The sequence below is a fragment of the Artemia sp. Qi Xiang Cuo genome, chromosome 15 (assembly GCF_049724085.1).
Source record: "Artemia sp. Qi Xiang Cuo chromosome 15, ASM4972408v1, whole genome shotgun sequence".
Classification (NCBI taxonomy): Eukaryota; Metazoa; Arthropoda; class Branchiopoda; order Anostraca; family Artemiidae; genus Artemia; species Artemia sp. Qi Xiang Cuo.
The window spans coordinates 17170063-17187470 of NC_142808.1; the positions used below are offsets into that span (position 1 = coordinate 17170063).

The 17408-nt window shown below is 39.1% G+C and overlaps 1 protein-coding gene across 1 annotated transcript in view; it reads left to right on the plus strand.

Moving 5' to 3' along the window:
* Positions 1 to 17408, plus strand: part of LOC148943396 (regulator of G protein signaling 9-binding protein-like) — a 77698-nt gene that overhangs the window by 20985 nt on the left and 39305 nt on the right. The window contains exon 3 of the mRNA XM_089101477.1: positions 6721 to 6884. Within this exon, the coding sequence (XP_088957603.1) occupies positions 6721 to 6884 (164 nt within the window). The remainder of the gene's footprint in view (positions 1 to 6720; positions 6885 to 17408) is intronic.

The window sequence follows — 17408 nt, forward strand, 5'->3', positions numbered from 1 at the left end:
GTGTCACTTAGTACTCTGCCGCTTGGATTCCAGATTACATTTGAAACCTGTGTTTCATTACCTGTGTTTTGGTTGTCGAAAGGCACCCACAGCCCCCGCCATCATCTATGGACTCTCTCCCCTTTCCGAAACCTCCTGTGTCACATGAAAATTTGGTTCTTGGACATCACATCATCCCCTTAGGCATGCTGAAATACCTTAAAACGTATCTGCACTATTCTTGCACAGTTTATCCTTACGTGTGAATATTGTTCCTCATTTAAAGTTAGTAAGAGACAAATGGCTAAATCCATAGTCCAATTTTAGTCTAACTATGAAAAGCCACGATTTTGTTCTATTTGTAGCCCGTCCAGTACTGAAACCTTTAAAGAACTTGAAGATAAAAAGTTTCAAAAAGCTATATTTATTTACCAAGGAAATCAGAATTTAGTGATCCTTCTGGTTGATGCCACCACATTGACACTTCTGGTCCAAAATACCACTAAATATATAGTGCACAAATAAGACTTGCGGACTATATTTGCCACTCTGAATCTTGCTTGTGTCAAACATCTTATTCATAATCTAATCGCAACAGATAGTATTTTCAAAGCAATCATTCAGAAGATGTCTTATAAGTGAATGCTTATAAGACATATAAGCATAATTGAATATCTTATTAATTCAAACGAACGCTTAACCATGAAACTTTTTTCTTCTCCAATAGTTGTTTCAATTCAATTTGGTAAACTTATTTTACTTAACATTACAATAATTATTCTTATAAAATACCATTTAATTATGTCTTTACTTCAGTTTCATTGTTTACTTCCACGAGTAAAACTAAAGTTGGTGCTTCAGTACCCGGATCGGAACTCTTTTTATCTGATGTCGAGGCAGTAGCTTGCTAATTCTTGTACCGATAAATTTGAATCTATGTACAACCACAGATACTGGCTATTCTATTCCTATAAGCCTTTGGGTCACACATTTTGCCAACTACCGTCCTGACTTTAAGTCCCAAAGAGCATTCATTTGGGTACCTTAGACCGAATTTTAGTGAGAAGACACGTCCATTCCTTACGCTTAAGTTTGGCACTTGCTTTACCAAAATCATTTGTTTGTTTATAAGCAGTCAACTGATAATGGCATAGTAGCATCCATTCTTGAAGTACAGAGAGAAAAAAAAGTGAAAATTGTAGATGAGGGGCTTTTGTCAGTTCTGGAATGCATTTGATTTAGGTGAACAAATTCTTCAGGAATGGACCTGGAGTCTCAATGATCAACTGAGAATCGAGGAAGTGTTTAACTGCTCCCCTTCCCAATCCAAAGGACATTGACCTTTGGGGATCTTTTGCAATCTTTGTGTTATAAAAATGAAACCTTGAGAAATATATCTACTGCTCAAACGAGGTGGAAAAATAAAGTATTTTGAGCCTCATATATTTGTTCAATCCTAATTTTAAGGCTTCAATCCTAATTTTTAATTCATAAATCTACTTTATAAATTCAGCGAAAAAACCTTTATATGGCCGAAAGCCCAGCTGAAATAATAGGAATGGTATTTTCAAACCTAGAGGCAATGACGTTTTTTGTCAAGACTGCAAAAACTTTTCTGTCAAAACTTGCGTTTTATTTACTTAGACGGAAAAATTGCCTTTCAAATTAAATTTAAAAAAGTACAAGAATATAATGGCTTAGAAAGAAGAAAAAATTATCAAGATTTGTCTTCAAAGAAACTCCTTCTCTGCAACAGGGGGGGGGGAGGGGTTGAACAAGAAAACCTTTAATCCAAAGGCTTGGTTTTCTCCACCGCGCTGTTACAACTTAACTATTGTTTTTATTTTCCTAGGAGAGTGGGCGCAAGCTTTTGATAAAAGAATTATAAGGGCTGGTGCACAGTTACTTAGTTTATAGCAGATTTGGAGATTTATTCATGTTAATGGATATTTTCTAAGTCATAAAAAACTTGGCAAGTACGGAAAGTTCCAAGTGCTAGAAATAAGAGAAGTGCAGAGATATCCCCTAGAAATAAGGACAAGGTAGATATAGTAAAATGATAACAACTTTTGGGAATATTATTTAGACCCTGGATTCTTTCCTGAAATGTTCTTTCACAAAAATCAGCTATTAACCAAGATAGCAGGAAACGAGCCAGCTAGAACTTAACCAAAAAATAAATCACTTTAGTATACAGAATAGGAAGTTTTGGGGCACCTACTATGCAACATAATTTATGGTCGTTTTGTTGCTAAATTATGGTCATTTTTGGTCATACTCTTTATTCAAGAAAAATTGTTTTATTTTTACTGGATTATTAGGGATTTATTTTCTATTTTTGACTCGTATTACTTTATAATTCTTTCGAAAATATGCAACATACTTTTTTGTTTTTTGAAATAACACGTTAGTTATAAGAAAAAATGTAAATATTTATGTTTTTAGTTGTAAAACTTTTTATAAGTCTGCCTCTTTTAAATAACTCACATATGGATTACTAACTTGAAAGAAGGACCAAGCCCAATTTTACAAAAAAAGACAAATATAAAAGAAAAAGAAGCAGAGCAACAATTATAAGTTTTTTTTTTGGACAATTGAATCTAACAGCTTATCGAATTGTGACACTAATATTAAACAATGAATGAGTAAGTGAGCTAATAACTATAACAGTTTTTTTTTATTAGAAACGGGCTTTATCAATGCTTATTTTTGCACCCAAAATGAGTCTAATGCTCTAAGAATACTCATTTTCGTGTGTATTCTTGGATAACTTCTGAAATATTGGATATTGCATTCTTGGACCAACTCTAAAATATTGGATGCATTCAACTTGGATAAATTCTAAAATATTGGATAAAATATGGTAAATACCAAGAAAAATCTCCAACGCTTCCCATGTAATCTCTAGGTCAGACTATTGACGAAGATTTTTTTTTTGCATGATTTATTCAAAATTGTCAATTTTAGACCATGTTGTAAAAATACGACATTAGCCTCTCGAGTATATAAAAATGGGGCATTTTCACTTGGTGTGGAAGGCTTTAAAACAATTGTTTTTGGCAGTAAGGCACAGTGGAAGGTCACATTTTTCGCATTCAAAAGTGGTATATCCCGATTTGCACTCTTTGCAGGGGCTCTGCTTTTCAGTATTTTTTGGCCAGTGATCAAGTCCATTGGCTTGAGCAGATATTGCCGGTCGGATTTGATTGCGACTTCGAATGGGGCTGGGACTTGCTTCGACATCTGCGGATGGTCTAGCACGTTTACGTTGGGGCATCACACGCGCCGAGGCATACAACCCTGCAGCAACTTCAGACCTGAAGGCTCTCAAGATCATCGGTTCGTCTCTCCTTGAAGTCAGCGCTTTGACGTCTGACCTGAAAAGAAGCCAGCTATTGCAGACTGCTGTGTCAATAAGCCACCAGAAGATTCTCATATACCATTTTCGTGTCCGAAGATGAGTTCGGCACATCTCCACCAGCATGTCTGCTAAATCTACGCCACCCATATGACGGTTGTAATCATAAACAATGGCTGGCCTTGAAACTTGAACCCTGGATTTATCCTTAACGTTCCAGCGTCTCCACGTATCCTGTGGCGTTATTCCTGCATACGTCGAAGCCAAGAAAACCGTGTTGTTATCTTACCATTTCACTACAATAACGCCAAAATGAATGTCAGTCCTGTAATCTGACGTTCCTCTCTCTCGTTTCTTCATTTCACCATCTGTGAGGAGCGGGCAGCCTTTCAGTCGCGCTTTGTTCAACGTACCAATACAAGTGAATCCTTTAATTTTGAGCAAACTCATTAGTTTCAAGCTCGAAAACCAGTTGTCAAAGTAAATCTTGTAGTTCATTTTCTCTGGCAAGGTACTCATCAGACGTAAAACTATGTTGCCTCCGACTCCAAGATCTGACTCTATGTCATCTTCAACAAGAGTGCCCTTCCCTTAGTAAACTTCAAAATCAAATACAAAACCTGACACACCAGCTCTTGGGAACACTTTTATTCCCCTCTTCGTCGGCTTTTTCGGTAGATATTGTCTCAAGTTGCTTCGCCCCTTGAAAGGAACCAATTGCTGGTCCATTGAATGATGTTCTTCAGGGTTGACTTCAAGAAACTTGGATCGAATATGACCCAGGACTGGTCGAATCTTGTATAGCTTGTCAAATCCTTGTTCTCCAGGTTTGTTAGCTTTATTGTTGTCATTGAAATGAAGAAAACGTTTGATCTTGTCAAACCTTTGTTGGCCCGTCTTGTCGGCAATTTGAGGGTATCTGGTTGCTGCGTCCTAGTGCATTCGATAATAGGGAACTTTTATCACTCCCAATAATAGAATAATGCTCATGAAAACTTTTAACTATTTGGCAGTGAGGCAGAGATTGCATCCCTAAGTTTGAATTGCAAAGACGTTACTTTGTTCAACTATCAGCTCAAGAAGTTCATCTTTAAAGAATTTTTGGAAGTATTTCAGTGGAGTCTCCAAGATGAATGGAACTTGGCGAGGCTCTCCTTTCTAAGACAGATCAACTTTTTCTATCTCTACTTTTCTCCATCCGAATTTTTCTTGGACTTTCGATTTCTTCTTTGATTTTTCAGTACTTGCTGTTACCGGTTGCTGTTGCTGACTGTAGGGTGGAGTTTCCCCCGAGTCATCGTCACTGGGTTCAGTGCCTCCACGTCATCCTGTTCCAAGAATAAGTGGAGATTGTCCAGTAGAGGCAACAAGTCTGCATCAGGATCATCGATAAGATCTTCTGGAGACAGGAAGTCTGGATCATCGTCATCATCATCGTCGGACAAGTCCGACAACATGTCTTCTCGAATGTCAAAAATATCAAAATATATAGAATGTCAAAAATATATAGAAGATGCCTGGAACTTGGCGAGGCTCTCCTTTCTAAGACAGATCAACTTTTTCTATCTCTACTTTTCTCCAGCCGAATTTTTATTGGACTTTCGATTTCTTCTTTGATTTTTCAGTACTTGCTGTTACCGGTTGCTGTTGCTGACTGGAGGGTGGAGTTTCCCCCGAGTCATCGTCACTGGGTTTAGTGCCTCCACGTCATCCTGTTCCAAGAAGAAGTGGAGATTGTCCAGTAGAGGCAACAAGTCTGCATCAGGATCATCGATAAGATCTTCTGGAGCCAGGAAGTCTGGATCATCGTCATCATCATCGTCGGACAAGTCCGACAACATGTCTTCTCGAATGTCAAAAATATATTTGGCCGCCTCTTCTGCGTCAATTCGGCGATTTTGAGCTAGTTTTCTTAATCTGTCGTAAGATTCCGCCATCTAAAAAGAAAACAAAAATTAGTTATTCGTTTCACAATTTTGAGCCACGATCGTCCGATATTGTATTTTTATAACAGGAGGATGTTTATCTTGCTACTGATCAAAATTCTTGCACATTTCGTGAATTTCAACTACAGTAATTCTAAAAGGTATATATTTCATACGCATATGACATGCAAGCAATCTCCCACCTTTTCGTTTTGTTTCCAGTTTCTAGCTTAGAAATTGCCTACCTTTTCAGTCGTTTTTCTTATCCCTTGCTTTGGTGACTCACTGTTTAGTCAACATATCACACAGCAGCTCTCCGAAGGTATCAATCGACAGCCATCTTTCAGCCCCATCGAAAGATGTTTATAAAAGCAGTATTTTTTTTACAGCGAGATGGCGGTCCAAGCTCGAAAAGTACAGTGTTGTTTTTTTTTACAACAATTGCCTCTATAGGGTTAAAGTGTTCCAAATTTTGAGACATCCTGATAGTTTCTTCTCTTCGAGCAAACTTTGGAGGTACTCCCTTTTCGAGAAAAGTAGTAATTGAACTAAATATTCAATTTTCATGGCAATTCCGGTTCAATACTCCTACGATAAACAAAAAAAATAGCGGAAAAACTGAAGGGTCAAAGGTCAATACTGCATCATTTGTCTAAAATTCAGATTAGTTTCATAATCTAGCTCTGGTTCTAAAGCAGTTGGTTTCACAATCCTCAACATAGCTGAAAGGTCCAGACTTGAGATTGAAAATAGGAATAATTGCATTCCAAACCCTAGATCTGAATTTTTTTTCCTTTCTAAGGTAAAATTGTGGGGAAAAAGACACCTCCCTCCCCTCTAGATTCCAAAAAAGGATTTTTTTTTTCATTAAGCAAATTATCGGAACAACTCCTCCGCCCCCCGCCTCCCCCATATATTTTTATGAATTGGCGTACTTCTAAAAATCACAAGTAATTCCAATTAAAAAAACAACAACAACGAAGTCAGTAAACTTTTGCGTGGAGTTTCGTTATTACAGAATTACTGGTTCAATTGTTTTTTTTTTGTTACCACAATGTTTAATTTAGAAGAGGGGATAAACTAAATTTTTGATTAATTTTATGCTTCTGGAAAAATAGGGAAGGGGCTGTGGGGTTGAGCACATGCTCAAAATCTATCTACCCAGCGTTTTATGCCAGCACAAGAAGAGAGTCTTTCTTTGTTTTTAATATAACCTTAATTTTTTGTAATGTTAGAGAATCCGCAGGACATCTTTTGTGTACACGGGACATGCAAAACTTCATTGACTATGCACGAAGGTGTATCAATTCCATATTTCCTACCATCTACCTTTTTGGTAGTTCATGTAGACCCACAAAACTTCTCAGATAAATAATTTCTGGACGTTACCTGAATTATCTTAAAGGTTTGTTTTGATTAAGTGAAGTGACTGAGGTTGATTGTGTTTTCCTTTTTCAGCTTCTCCGGGAACTAAATAGAGAAGTTTCCTCCTGTCATCTCCTGGCTTTGACTTTAGGTGGCAGCGGCGATTGTGAAAAACTAAGGCAAGAACTGAAAAGATGTCGCCGAAAAGCGCAAGAGCTCGGTAAAGCAACTAAAGGGAAACTACAAAATTGCAACTGGTTAGTTCTTTCAAAGACTTCCAAAATTTACTTCTTGCCTCGAGTCCTCAAAAGATATTGGTCAGAATTTGGAATTTATTCCTAGGAGGGCTTAGGTGTTTGTTTTAAGCCGACTTTTAAAGGATGACCACACGGAAATAAGAGTCTTAAGAAATACAAGATAACTCATTTGAACCAAAACGTGGAGTTTCACACACACACACACACACACACACACACACACACACACACACACACACACACACACACACACACACACACACACACACACACACACACACACACACACACACACACACACACACACACACACACACACACACACACACACACACACACACACACACACACACACACACACACACACACACACACACACACACACACACACACACACACACACACACACACACACACACACACACACACACACACACACACACACACACACACACACACACACACACACACACACACACACACACACACACACACACACACACACACACACACACACACACACACACACACACACACACACACACACACACACACACACACACACACACACACACACACACACACACACACACACACACACACACACACACACACACACACACACACACACACACACACACACACACACACACACACACCACACACACACACACACACACACACACACACACACACACACACACACACACACACACACACACACACACACACACACACACACACACACACACACACACACACACACACACACACACACACACACACACACACACACACACACACACACACACACACACACACACACACACACACACACACACACACACACACACACACACACACACACACACACACACACACACACACACACACACACACACACACACACACACACACACACACACACACACACACACACACACACACACACACACACACACACACACACACACACACACACACACACACACACACACACACACACACACACACACACACACACACACACACACACACCCCCACACACACCCCCCCCCCCCCCCACACACACACACATAGGTGAGTGTTGTCTGAAACCTATGATTTGGGATATGTAATTTGCTATTTCTGACTTTTCATAACCGGATTTCTTAGTCTTTCGTAGGTGTGTGGTGTCTGAAACCTATGATTTGGGATGTGTGGGATGCTATTTTTTTACTTTTCTGAGCAGGATTTCTTAGCCATTCGTAGGTGTGTGTTGACTGAAACCTATGATTTGGGGTGGTTAATTTGCTATTTTTGACTTTTCTGAGCTAGATTTCTTAGCCTTTCACAGGTGTGTTCTTTCAGAAAATTATGATTTGGGAGGTCTAGTTTGCTTTTTGGACTTTTCAGAGCTAGGATTCTTAGTCACTCATAGGTGTTTGTTGTCTGAAACTTCGAGTTTGGGATGAGTAGTTGGCTATTTCAGACTTTTCTGAGCTAAGGTTTCTTAGTATTTCGTAGGTGAATGCTGTCTGAAACTCATGATTTGGGATATGTAAATTACTATTTCGGGCTTATCTGAGTTAGATTTCTTAGTCTTTCATAGGCGCGTGATGTCTGAAACCTATGGTTTGGGCTATGTAATTTCCTTTTCTGACTTTTCATAACCGGATTTCTTAGTCTTTCGTAGGTGTGTGGTGTCTGAAACCTATGATTTGGGATGTGTGGGATGCTATTTTTTGACTTTTCTGAGCAGGATTTCTTAGCCATTCGTAGGTGTGTGTTGACTGAAACCTATGATTTGGTATGGTTAATTTGCTATTTTTGACTTTTCTGAGCTAGATTTTTTAGCCTTTCATAGGTGTGTCCTTTCAGAAAATTATGATTTGGGAGGTATAGTTTGCTTTTTGGACTTTTCATAGCTAGGATTCTTAGTCACTCATAGGTGTTTGTTCTCTGAAACTTCGAGTTTGGGATGAGTAGTTGGCTATTTCAGACTTTTCTGAGCTAAGGTTTCTTAGTATTTCGTAGGTGAATGCTGTCTGAAACTTATGATTTGGGATATGTAAATTACTATTTCGGGCTTTTCTGAGTTGGATTTCTTAGTCTTTCATAGGTGTGTGATGTCTGAAACCTATGATTTGGGATGTGTAGTTTGCTATTTTCGACTTTTCTGAGCTAGGTTTCTTAGCCTTTCATAGGTATGTGTTGTCAGAAAATTATGATTTGGGATGTGTAGTTTGCTATTTCAGGCTTTTCTGAGCTAAGGTTTTCTAGTATTTCGTAGGTGAATGTTGTCTGAAACCTATAGTTTGGGATGAGTAGTTTTCTATTTTCGACTTTTCTGAGCTAGGTTTCTTAGTCTTTCGTTGGTGTGTGTTGACTGAAACCTATGATTTGGGATACGTAGTTTGCTATTTTTGACTTTTCTGAGCGCGCGCTTTTCTGAGCACGCGCGCGTACGTAGGCTAACCTAGCCTAACCTAACTTAACCTAACCTAACTTAATCTAACCTAACCTAACCTAATCATACACCTAACTTTTTGCCTGTCTCTCACCTAACCTAAGCTAACCTAAGTGAAGCGTACGTGGGCTAACCTAACCTTACTTAACCTAACCTAACTTAATCTAGCCTAACCTAACCTAACCATACTCGCCAGAAAAGGTTAGGTGTCGTCTCTTTGTGTGTGTGTTGTCCCTGTGTGTTAGTCGTCTCTCTCTGTGTGTGTGTGCGCACGTAACCTCGTCTAATGTGAATTTCAACCATTCAGGCTGGTGGACTAAGACCCCACTTCTGAGCTAGTGAATTGCCACCATTCAGGCTGGTGGACTATGACCCTAATTCTGAGCTAGTGAATTTCCACCATTCAGGCTGGTGGACTGAGACCCCACTATTGAGATAGTGGATTTCCACCATTCAGGCTGGTGGACTATGACCCCAATTCTGAGCTAGTGAAGTTCCACCGTTCAGGGTGGTGCACTGGGTCCCCAATACTGAGCTGGTGGACTAAGACCCCAATTTTCCAACTCTTGCATTTCATGACAGAAATTCAAAATGAACTTCGAAAAATCAAGAGAATGTAACTGTGAGAAGGTAAAGCACAGCAAGTCACTATTGAAATATTCCAACTCGTGCATTTCAAGATTTATATTCACAATTGAATTTGAAAAATTATGGCAATGTAACTGTGATTTTGTAGTTTTTGTGTGTTCGCATTAGTTATCGTGTGTGTGTGTGTGTGTGTATGTTTGTATGCGGTTTCGAATTTGTGTGTATTTGTTTATTAGTTCTAGAGTGTGTGTATTATTGTTTTTGAGCGGATTTTGTATTTTTTGTGTTTGTAAGTGTTTGTGTGTGTGTGTGTGTGTTTTTGCGTGTGGGTGTTAGTTTTTGCGTGTGTGTGTGTGTGTTTGTATTTTTGTGTGTGTGTTAGTTTTTGTGTGTGTGTGTGTTAGTTTTTGCGTGTGGGTGTTAGTTTGTGTGTGTGTGTGTGTGTGTAAGTTTGTGTGTGTCTAAGCTTTTGTGTGTGTAAGTTTTGACGTGTGTGTGTAAGTTTTCGCGTGTGTGTGTGTATAAGTTTTTGTGTGCATGTAAGTTTTCATGTGCATGTGTAAGTTTTTGTGTGTGTGTGTGTGTGTGTGTGTGTGTGTGTGTGTGTGTGTAAGTTTGTGTGTGTGTGTTAAAGTTGTTGCTTGTGTGTGTGAGTTTTCGTGTGTGTGTGTGTGTAAGTTTTTGTGTGTGTGTGTGTGTAAGTTTTTGTGAGTGTGTGTAAGATTTTTTTTGTGTTTGTAATTTTTTGTGGGAATGTAAGTTTTTGTGTGCATGTAAGTTTTTGAGTGTGGGTGTAAGTTTTTGTGAGCGTGTGTGTGTGTGTGTAAGTTTTGGCGTGTGTGTGTAAGTTTTGGTGTGTGTGTGTGTAAGTTTTCGTGTGCATGTGTAAGCTTTGTGTGTGTATGTAAGTTTCGGCTTGTGTGTGTTAGTTTTCGTGTGTGTGTGTTTAAGTTTTTTTTATTTGTGTGTTTGTTTTTTTGTGTGGGCGTTTGTGTGTGTGTTTGTTTGTTTTTCCTTGTGTTTGTTTTTGTGTGTGTGTGTGTGTGTGTGTGTGTGTGTGTGTGTGTAATTTTATGTATTTGTGTAATTTTTTTCGTGTGTGTGTGTGTGTTTTCGTGTGTTTGTGTGTGTAAGTTTTGTGTGTGTATGTGTGTGTGTGTGTGTAAGTTTTTGTGTGTGTAAGTTTTGGCGTGTGTGTGTAAGTTTTCGTGTGTGTATGTGTAAGTTGTGTGTGTGTGTGTGTGTGTGTGTGTAAGTTTTTGTGCTTGTGTGTGTGATTTTTTTTTTTGTTATTGTGTTAGTTTTTGTGTGTGTGTGTGTGTGTGTAAGTTTTTGTGTGTGTGTTTGTTTTGGTGTGTGTGTGTGAGTTTTAGTTTGTTTGTGTGTGTGCTATTTTTTTGTGTGTGTGTGTGTGTGTATGTTTTTGTGTGAATGTAAGTTTTTGTGTGAATGTAAGTTTTCTTGTGAATGTGTTAGTTTGTGTGTGTGTGTGTGTGTGTTAGTTTTTGTGTGTGTGTGTGTGTAAGTTTCTTAGTGTGTGTGTAATTTTTTGTGTGTGTGTTTAAGTTTTACTGTGTGTGTGTGTGTAAGTTTGTGTGTGTGTGTGTAAGTTTTTGTGAGTGTGTGTAAGTTTTTGTGTGTGTGTAAGTTTTTGTGTCGTCTAATGTGAATTTCAACCATTCAGGCTGGTGGACTAAGACCCCAATTCTGAGCTAGTGAATTTCCACCATTCGGGCTGGTGGACTAAGACCCTAATTCTGAGCAAGTGAATTTCCACCATTCAGGATGGTGGACTGAGACCCCAATATTGAGCTAGTGGATTTCCACCATTCAGGCTGGTGGACTAAGAACCCAATTCTGAGCTAGTGAATTTCCACCGTTCAGGCTGGTGGACTGGGACCCTAATAGTGAGCTGGTGGACTAAGACCCTAATTTTCCAACTCTTGCATTTCATGACAGAAATTCAAAATGAACAAGCCTGAAATAGCAAACTAGTCATCCCAAACTATTGGTTTCAGACAACAAACACCAATGATGGACTAAGAATCCTAGCTCTGAAAAGTTCAAATAGCAAACTACACATCCCAAATCGTAATTTTCTGACAACACACACCAATGAAAGGCTATGAAACCTTGCTAATAAAAGACAGAAATAGCAAATTAACCATCTCAAATCACAAGTTTCAGACAGCACTCACCTTTGAACGGCTATGAAATCCAGCTCGGAAAAGTAAAAAAATAGCAACCCACACATCCCAAATCATAGGTTTCAGACAACACATACCTATGAAAGACTAAGAAATCTAGCTTAGAAAAGCCCGAAATAGTAATTTACATATCCCAAATCCTAGGTTTCAGACAACACTCACCTAAGAACGGCTAAGAAACCTAGCTCAGAAAAGTCAAAAATAGCAAACTAGTCATCCCAAACTATAGATTTCAGACAACAAACACCTATGAAAGGCTAAGAAATTCAGCTCAGAAAAGTCAAAAGTAGCAATCCACCCATCCCAAATCATAGGTTTCAGACAACACACACCTATGAAAGACTAAGAAATCCCACTCAGAAAAGCCCGAAATAGTAATTTACATATCCCAAATCATAGGTTTCAGACATCATTCACCTATGAAAGACTAAGAAACCTTAGCTCAGAAAAGCCTGAAATATCGAAACTACTCATCCCAAACTAGAAGTTTCAGACAACAAACGCCTATGACGGACTAAGAATCATAGCTCTGAAAAGTTCAAATAGCAAACTACACATCCCAAATCATAAGTTTCAGACAACACACACCTATGAACGGCTAAGAAATCTAGCTCAGAAAAGACAAAAATAGCAAACCACTCATCCCAATCATAGGTTTCAGTCAACACACACCTAGGAAAGGCTAATAAATCCAGCTCAGAAAAGTCAAAAATAGCAAACTACGTATCCCAAATCATAGGTTTCAGTCAACACACACCAACGAAAGACCAAGAAACCTAGCTCAGAAAAGTCAAAAATAGTAAACTACTCATCCCAAACTATAGGTTTCAGACAACATTCACCTACGAAATACTAGAAAACCTTAGCTCAGAACAGCCTAAAATAGCAAACTACACATCCCAAATCATAATTTTCTGACAACACATACCTATGAAAGGCTAAGAAACCTAGCTCAGAAAAGTCGAAAATAGCAAACTACACATCCCAAATCACAGGTTTCAGACATCACACACCTAAGAAAGACTAAGAAATCCAACTCAGAAAAGCCCGAAATAGTAATTTACATATCCCAAATCATAAGTTTCAGACAGCATTCACCTACGAAATACTAAGAAACCTTAGCTCAGAAAAGTCTGAAATAGCCAACTACTCATCCCAAACTCGAAGTTTCAGACAACAAACACCTATGAGTGACTAAGAATCCTAGCTATGAAAAGTCCAAAAAGCAAACTATACCTCCCAAATCATAATTTTCTGAAAGGACACACCTATGAAAGGCTAAGAAATCTAGCTCAGAAAAGTCAAAAATAGCAAATTAACCATCCCAAATCATAGGTTTCAGTCAACACACACCTACGAATGGCTAAGAAATCCTGCTCAGAAAAGTCAAAAAATAGCAACCCACACATCCCAAATCATAGGTTTCAGACACCACACACCTACGAAAGACTAAGAAATCCGGTTATGAAAAGTCAGAAAAGGAAATTACATAGCCCAAATCATAGGTTTCAGACATCACGTGCCTATGAAAGACTAAGAAATCCCTCTCATAAAAGAAAGGAATAGGTATGTACAAAACAAAAATCATTGTTTACAGACATAATTAAACTACTAAATACTAAAAAAAGTTAGATCAGAAAATTCTGAATTAGCCAAATACTCATCACTCACTCAAAGTTTCAGACAAAAATCACCTATGAGTGACTAAGAAACCTAGCTATGAAAAGTCCAAAAAGCAAACTATACCTCCCAAATCATAATTTTCTGAAAGGACACACCTATGAAAGGCTAAGAAATCTAGCTCAGAAAAGTCAAAAATAGCAAATTAAGCATCCCAAATCATAGGTTTCAGTCAACACACACCTACGAATGGCTAAGAAATCCTGCTCAGAAAAGTCAAAAATAGCAACCCACACACCCCAAATCATAGGTTTCAGACACCACACACCTACGAAAGACTAAGAAATCCGGTTATGAAAAGTCAGAAATAGAAAATTACATATCCCAAATCATAGGTTTCGGACAATACTCACCTGTGTTTGTTCGTCTGGGTAGGTCTGGGTGTGGCTGTCGTTTGGGTGGGCGGGATATCGGGCGGGGGGTCTATCGGGATTTGAGGGGTGTTGGGGAGGGGTGTGTGTGTGTCTGTGGGTGTGTGTCTGTGTGTGTATGTTGGGATATGTATGTGTTTGTATGTGTTTGTGTATGTGTTTGTATTTGTCTGTATGTGTGTGTGTCTGTGTGTGTGTGTGTGTGTGTGTGTGTGTGTGTGTGTGTGTGTGTGTGTGTGTGTGTGTGTGTGTGTGTGTGTGTGTGTGTGTGTGTGTGTGTGTGTGTGTGTGTGTGTGTGTGTGTGTGTGTGTGTGTGTGTGTGTGTGTGTGTGTGTGTGTGTGTGTGTGTGTGTGTGCGTGTGCCGGCGGCGCTTCTCTGGTCCGGGGGACCTTTGGGAGCCGGGGAGGGCCTTTGGGGCACAGGGAGGGCCTTTGGGCACAGGGAGGGCCTTTGGGGGCCTGGGGGACATTTGGGGACCGGTGGAGGGCCTTTGGGACCCCGTTGGTCCTTTGGGAGCTCGATGGGCCTTTGGGGGGCCCGGGGATGGCCTTTGGGGGTCTGGGTGGACCTTTGGGGCATAGGGAGGGCCTTTGGGTGCCTGGGAGACATTTGGGGACCGGTGGAGGGCCTTTGGGACCCCGTTGGTCCTTTGGGAGCTCGATGGCCTTTGGGGGCCGGGGAGGGCCTTTGGGGGTCCGGGTGGGCAGTTGGGGGCCTGGTGGGCCTTTGGGACCCCGTTGGTCCTTTGGGAGCTCGATGGGCCTTTGGGGGCCTGGGGATGGCATTTGGGGCCTGGGGATGGCCTTTGGGGTCTGGTGCCGGTGGCCCTTTGGGAGCTTGGGGGGCCTTTGAGGGTCCGGGAGGACAGTTGGGGGCCTGGGGGACATTTGGGAACCGGTGGAGGGCCTTTGGGAGTTTGGGGGGCTTTGAGGACCGGGGGCTTCCTTCGGGGTTGGGGTAGGAGGATTGGAACCCTTTGGGGTTGGGTTAGAGGACCTCACAACACTGTTCAAATGAAACTTGTGTATTATAACGACCACACTCAAAACCTCTTCCAAAATCTCTTCAAAAATCTTCTTTTAAAATGTCTCTATCTGTTTCGCCGAAATAGTTCCATAACCTGTCTAAAACGGTTTCGCCCAAATAATCCCTAAACGTAAATTCAGCGTGTTCCTTTGTTATTGGCATCTCTGCGCTAACGCATTTCAAATTAATATGAAACCTTTTCGCGCGCTAAAACAATTCATCGCTAAGATGTTTCTTGCCTAATTGTTTCCATGGCCTTTGGTTATTAATATCCTTTGGAGTTCGACCAGAAGAACTGTTCCCGAGGCAAAGACATTAATGATTTGGATCTATTCCTGGAGAAATGTTTCTAGGCGAAAATTTTTAAAGTCTGACAGATGATGTCATTGATTGATTGATCTGTCAAGAAAGGGGAAATTAATTTGTTGTTTCTAAGGGGAATTATTGATTCACGATAGGTGAATTGAGGTCGACAGCACAGGTGTTCTGACTCGTGACAGCACCACGTGGTTTATGGTTTTCTCAGTGAGAAAGTTCCTGTTTTTTCAAATTCTCACTGACAAAAACCATAAAAACATACAAAAATGTTAGAAAGTTCCTGTTTTTCAAATTCTCACTGACAAAAACCATAAAAACAGACATAAATGTGACAAAATTCCTGTTTTTCAAATTCTCACTGACAAAAACCATAAATCATCCATAACCATCCATGAAAACATACATAAATGTGACAAAATTCCTGGTTTTTCAAATTCTTCATCTGACAAAAACCATAAACCACGTGGTTCTCGTGCCAATATATGGTGTTAAAAAAAGTTATAGGTGGCAGCAGGGGTGAGTCCTGGGACCTCCTGATAGGGTTCTACTGTCACTGACAAAAACGAAGTGTTATGCCGTCGTATGACATTCACACCATACGACATACGCCACAAGTTATACACAAAACTAAAAATCTTAATTTTTCCGCTCACCAAAAGCAAGTATAACGCAGTGATATGCAAATTTTCAGTTCTCTTCTATTCAATAGTAAGTGAATTTTATCCAACGAGAATTAAATTAAATGAAGACTATACAAATGCATATAAAGTTTTCTCGGATATAAAAAGATTCTGCTAATACTTTAGGCACGTATCCCAAAAAACTACATCCCATCCCTCGCTCTTTACACTAAAGTTTGACTTTCTCACAATTCTATTTTTTTAAACAATAAAAAACTTTAGCGTAAAGAGCGAAGCGTTGAGGAGGGGACAGCCCCTTTCATATACGGAATAATTTCTGTTCGTTTTAAGGTTTAACGTCGTTCCTTACTTTCAGTTAAAAAAAACTTGTTTTTTTTATTTAATGATGTACAAAGAACAACCCTTATATAAAAATTGATGCAAAAATATCATATTAATAACAGTATATACTGCCGACTTGTAATGCTAACTCCACTTAAATAAAATTTGATAACTTTAAAAGTTTCGTCTAAAAGGTATTAGAATGAGAGAATTTGGAAAAAGTAAAAAATGAGGAATAAACAGTTTAGTTTTTGCGAAAAATAACGTCGAATAAATTTTTGCAAGCCCTAAAGTGGAGGTTTCTTAAATTATACAAAACATGAAACTTTCGGGGAATCTTGAGGGTTACTTTGAAGTATTTCAGGAGACTCTACGGGAGTCCTGGTTGTCAAAAAGAGCGCACATGCAATATCTCGGAAACAGATTAGGGTACTAAGTTGAAGGTATCGATTAGAGTGGAAAGAAATTTATTAAATATTTAGTTTGAATATAATCACAGCCAACGTTCACCCCACTATACACACCCTGGGAATTTAAACTATAATCTTTTTGTTTTTTTTTATTTCTTAAGCAGGAAATGGAAAAATCTTCAAAAATATTTATAATACATATCAAAAAGTAACATAACATTTAAGAAACTTTTTAAACTTTAGTAATAAAAAAATATAAATAAGCAGAAATTTGCAAAAATTCAAAAAGAAGTTTTCCAAAGAAAAGTAAAGAGCCATTTTAAAACCTAAGATAAGCTGAAATAAAGTCCTATAATAATTTAAACTTAAGAAAACCAGAAATTACTATTATTGGGTAAATGAAACCCAAAATAAACAGAAATTAAAATAAATAATCAAGTCAAACTTAAAGCAAACAGAAATTACCATAAAAAGGAATAGAGGTACTGTGGCCTGACCCTAAGCCTTCTAA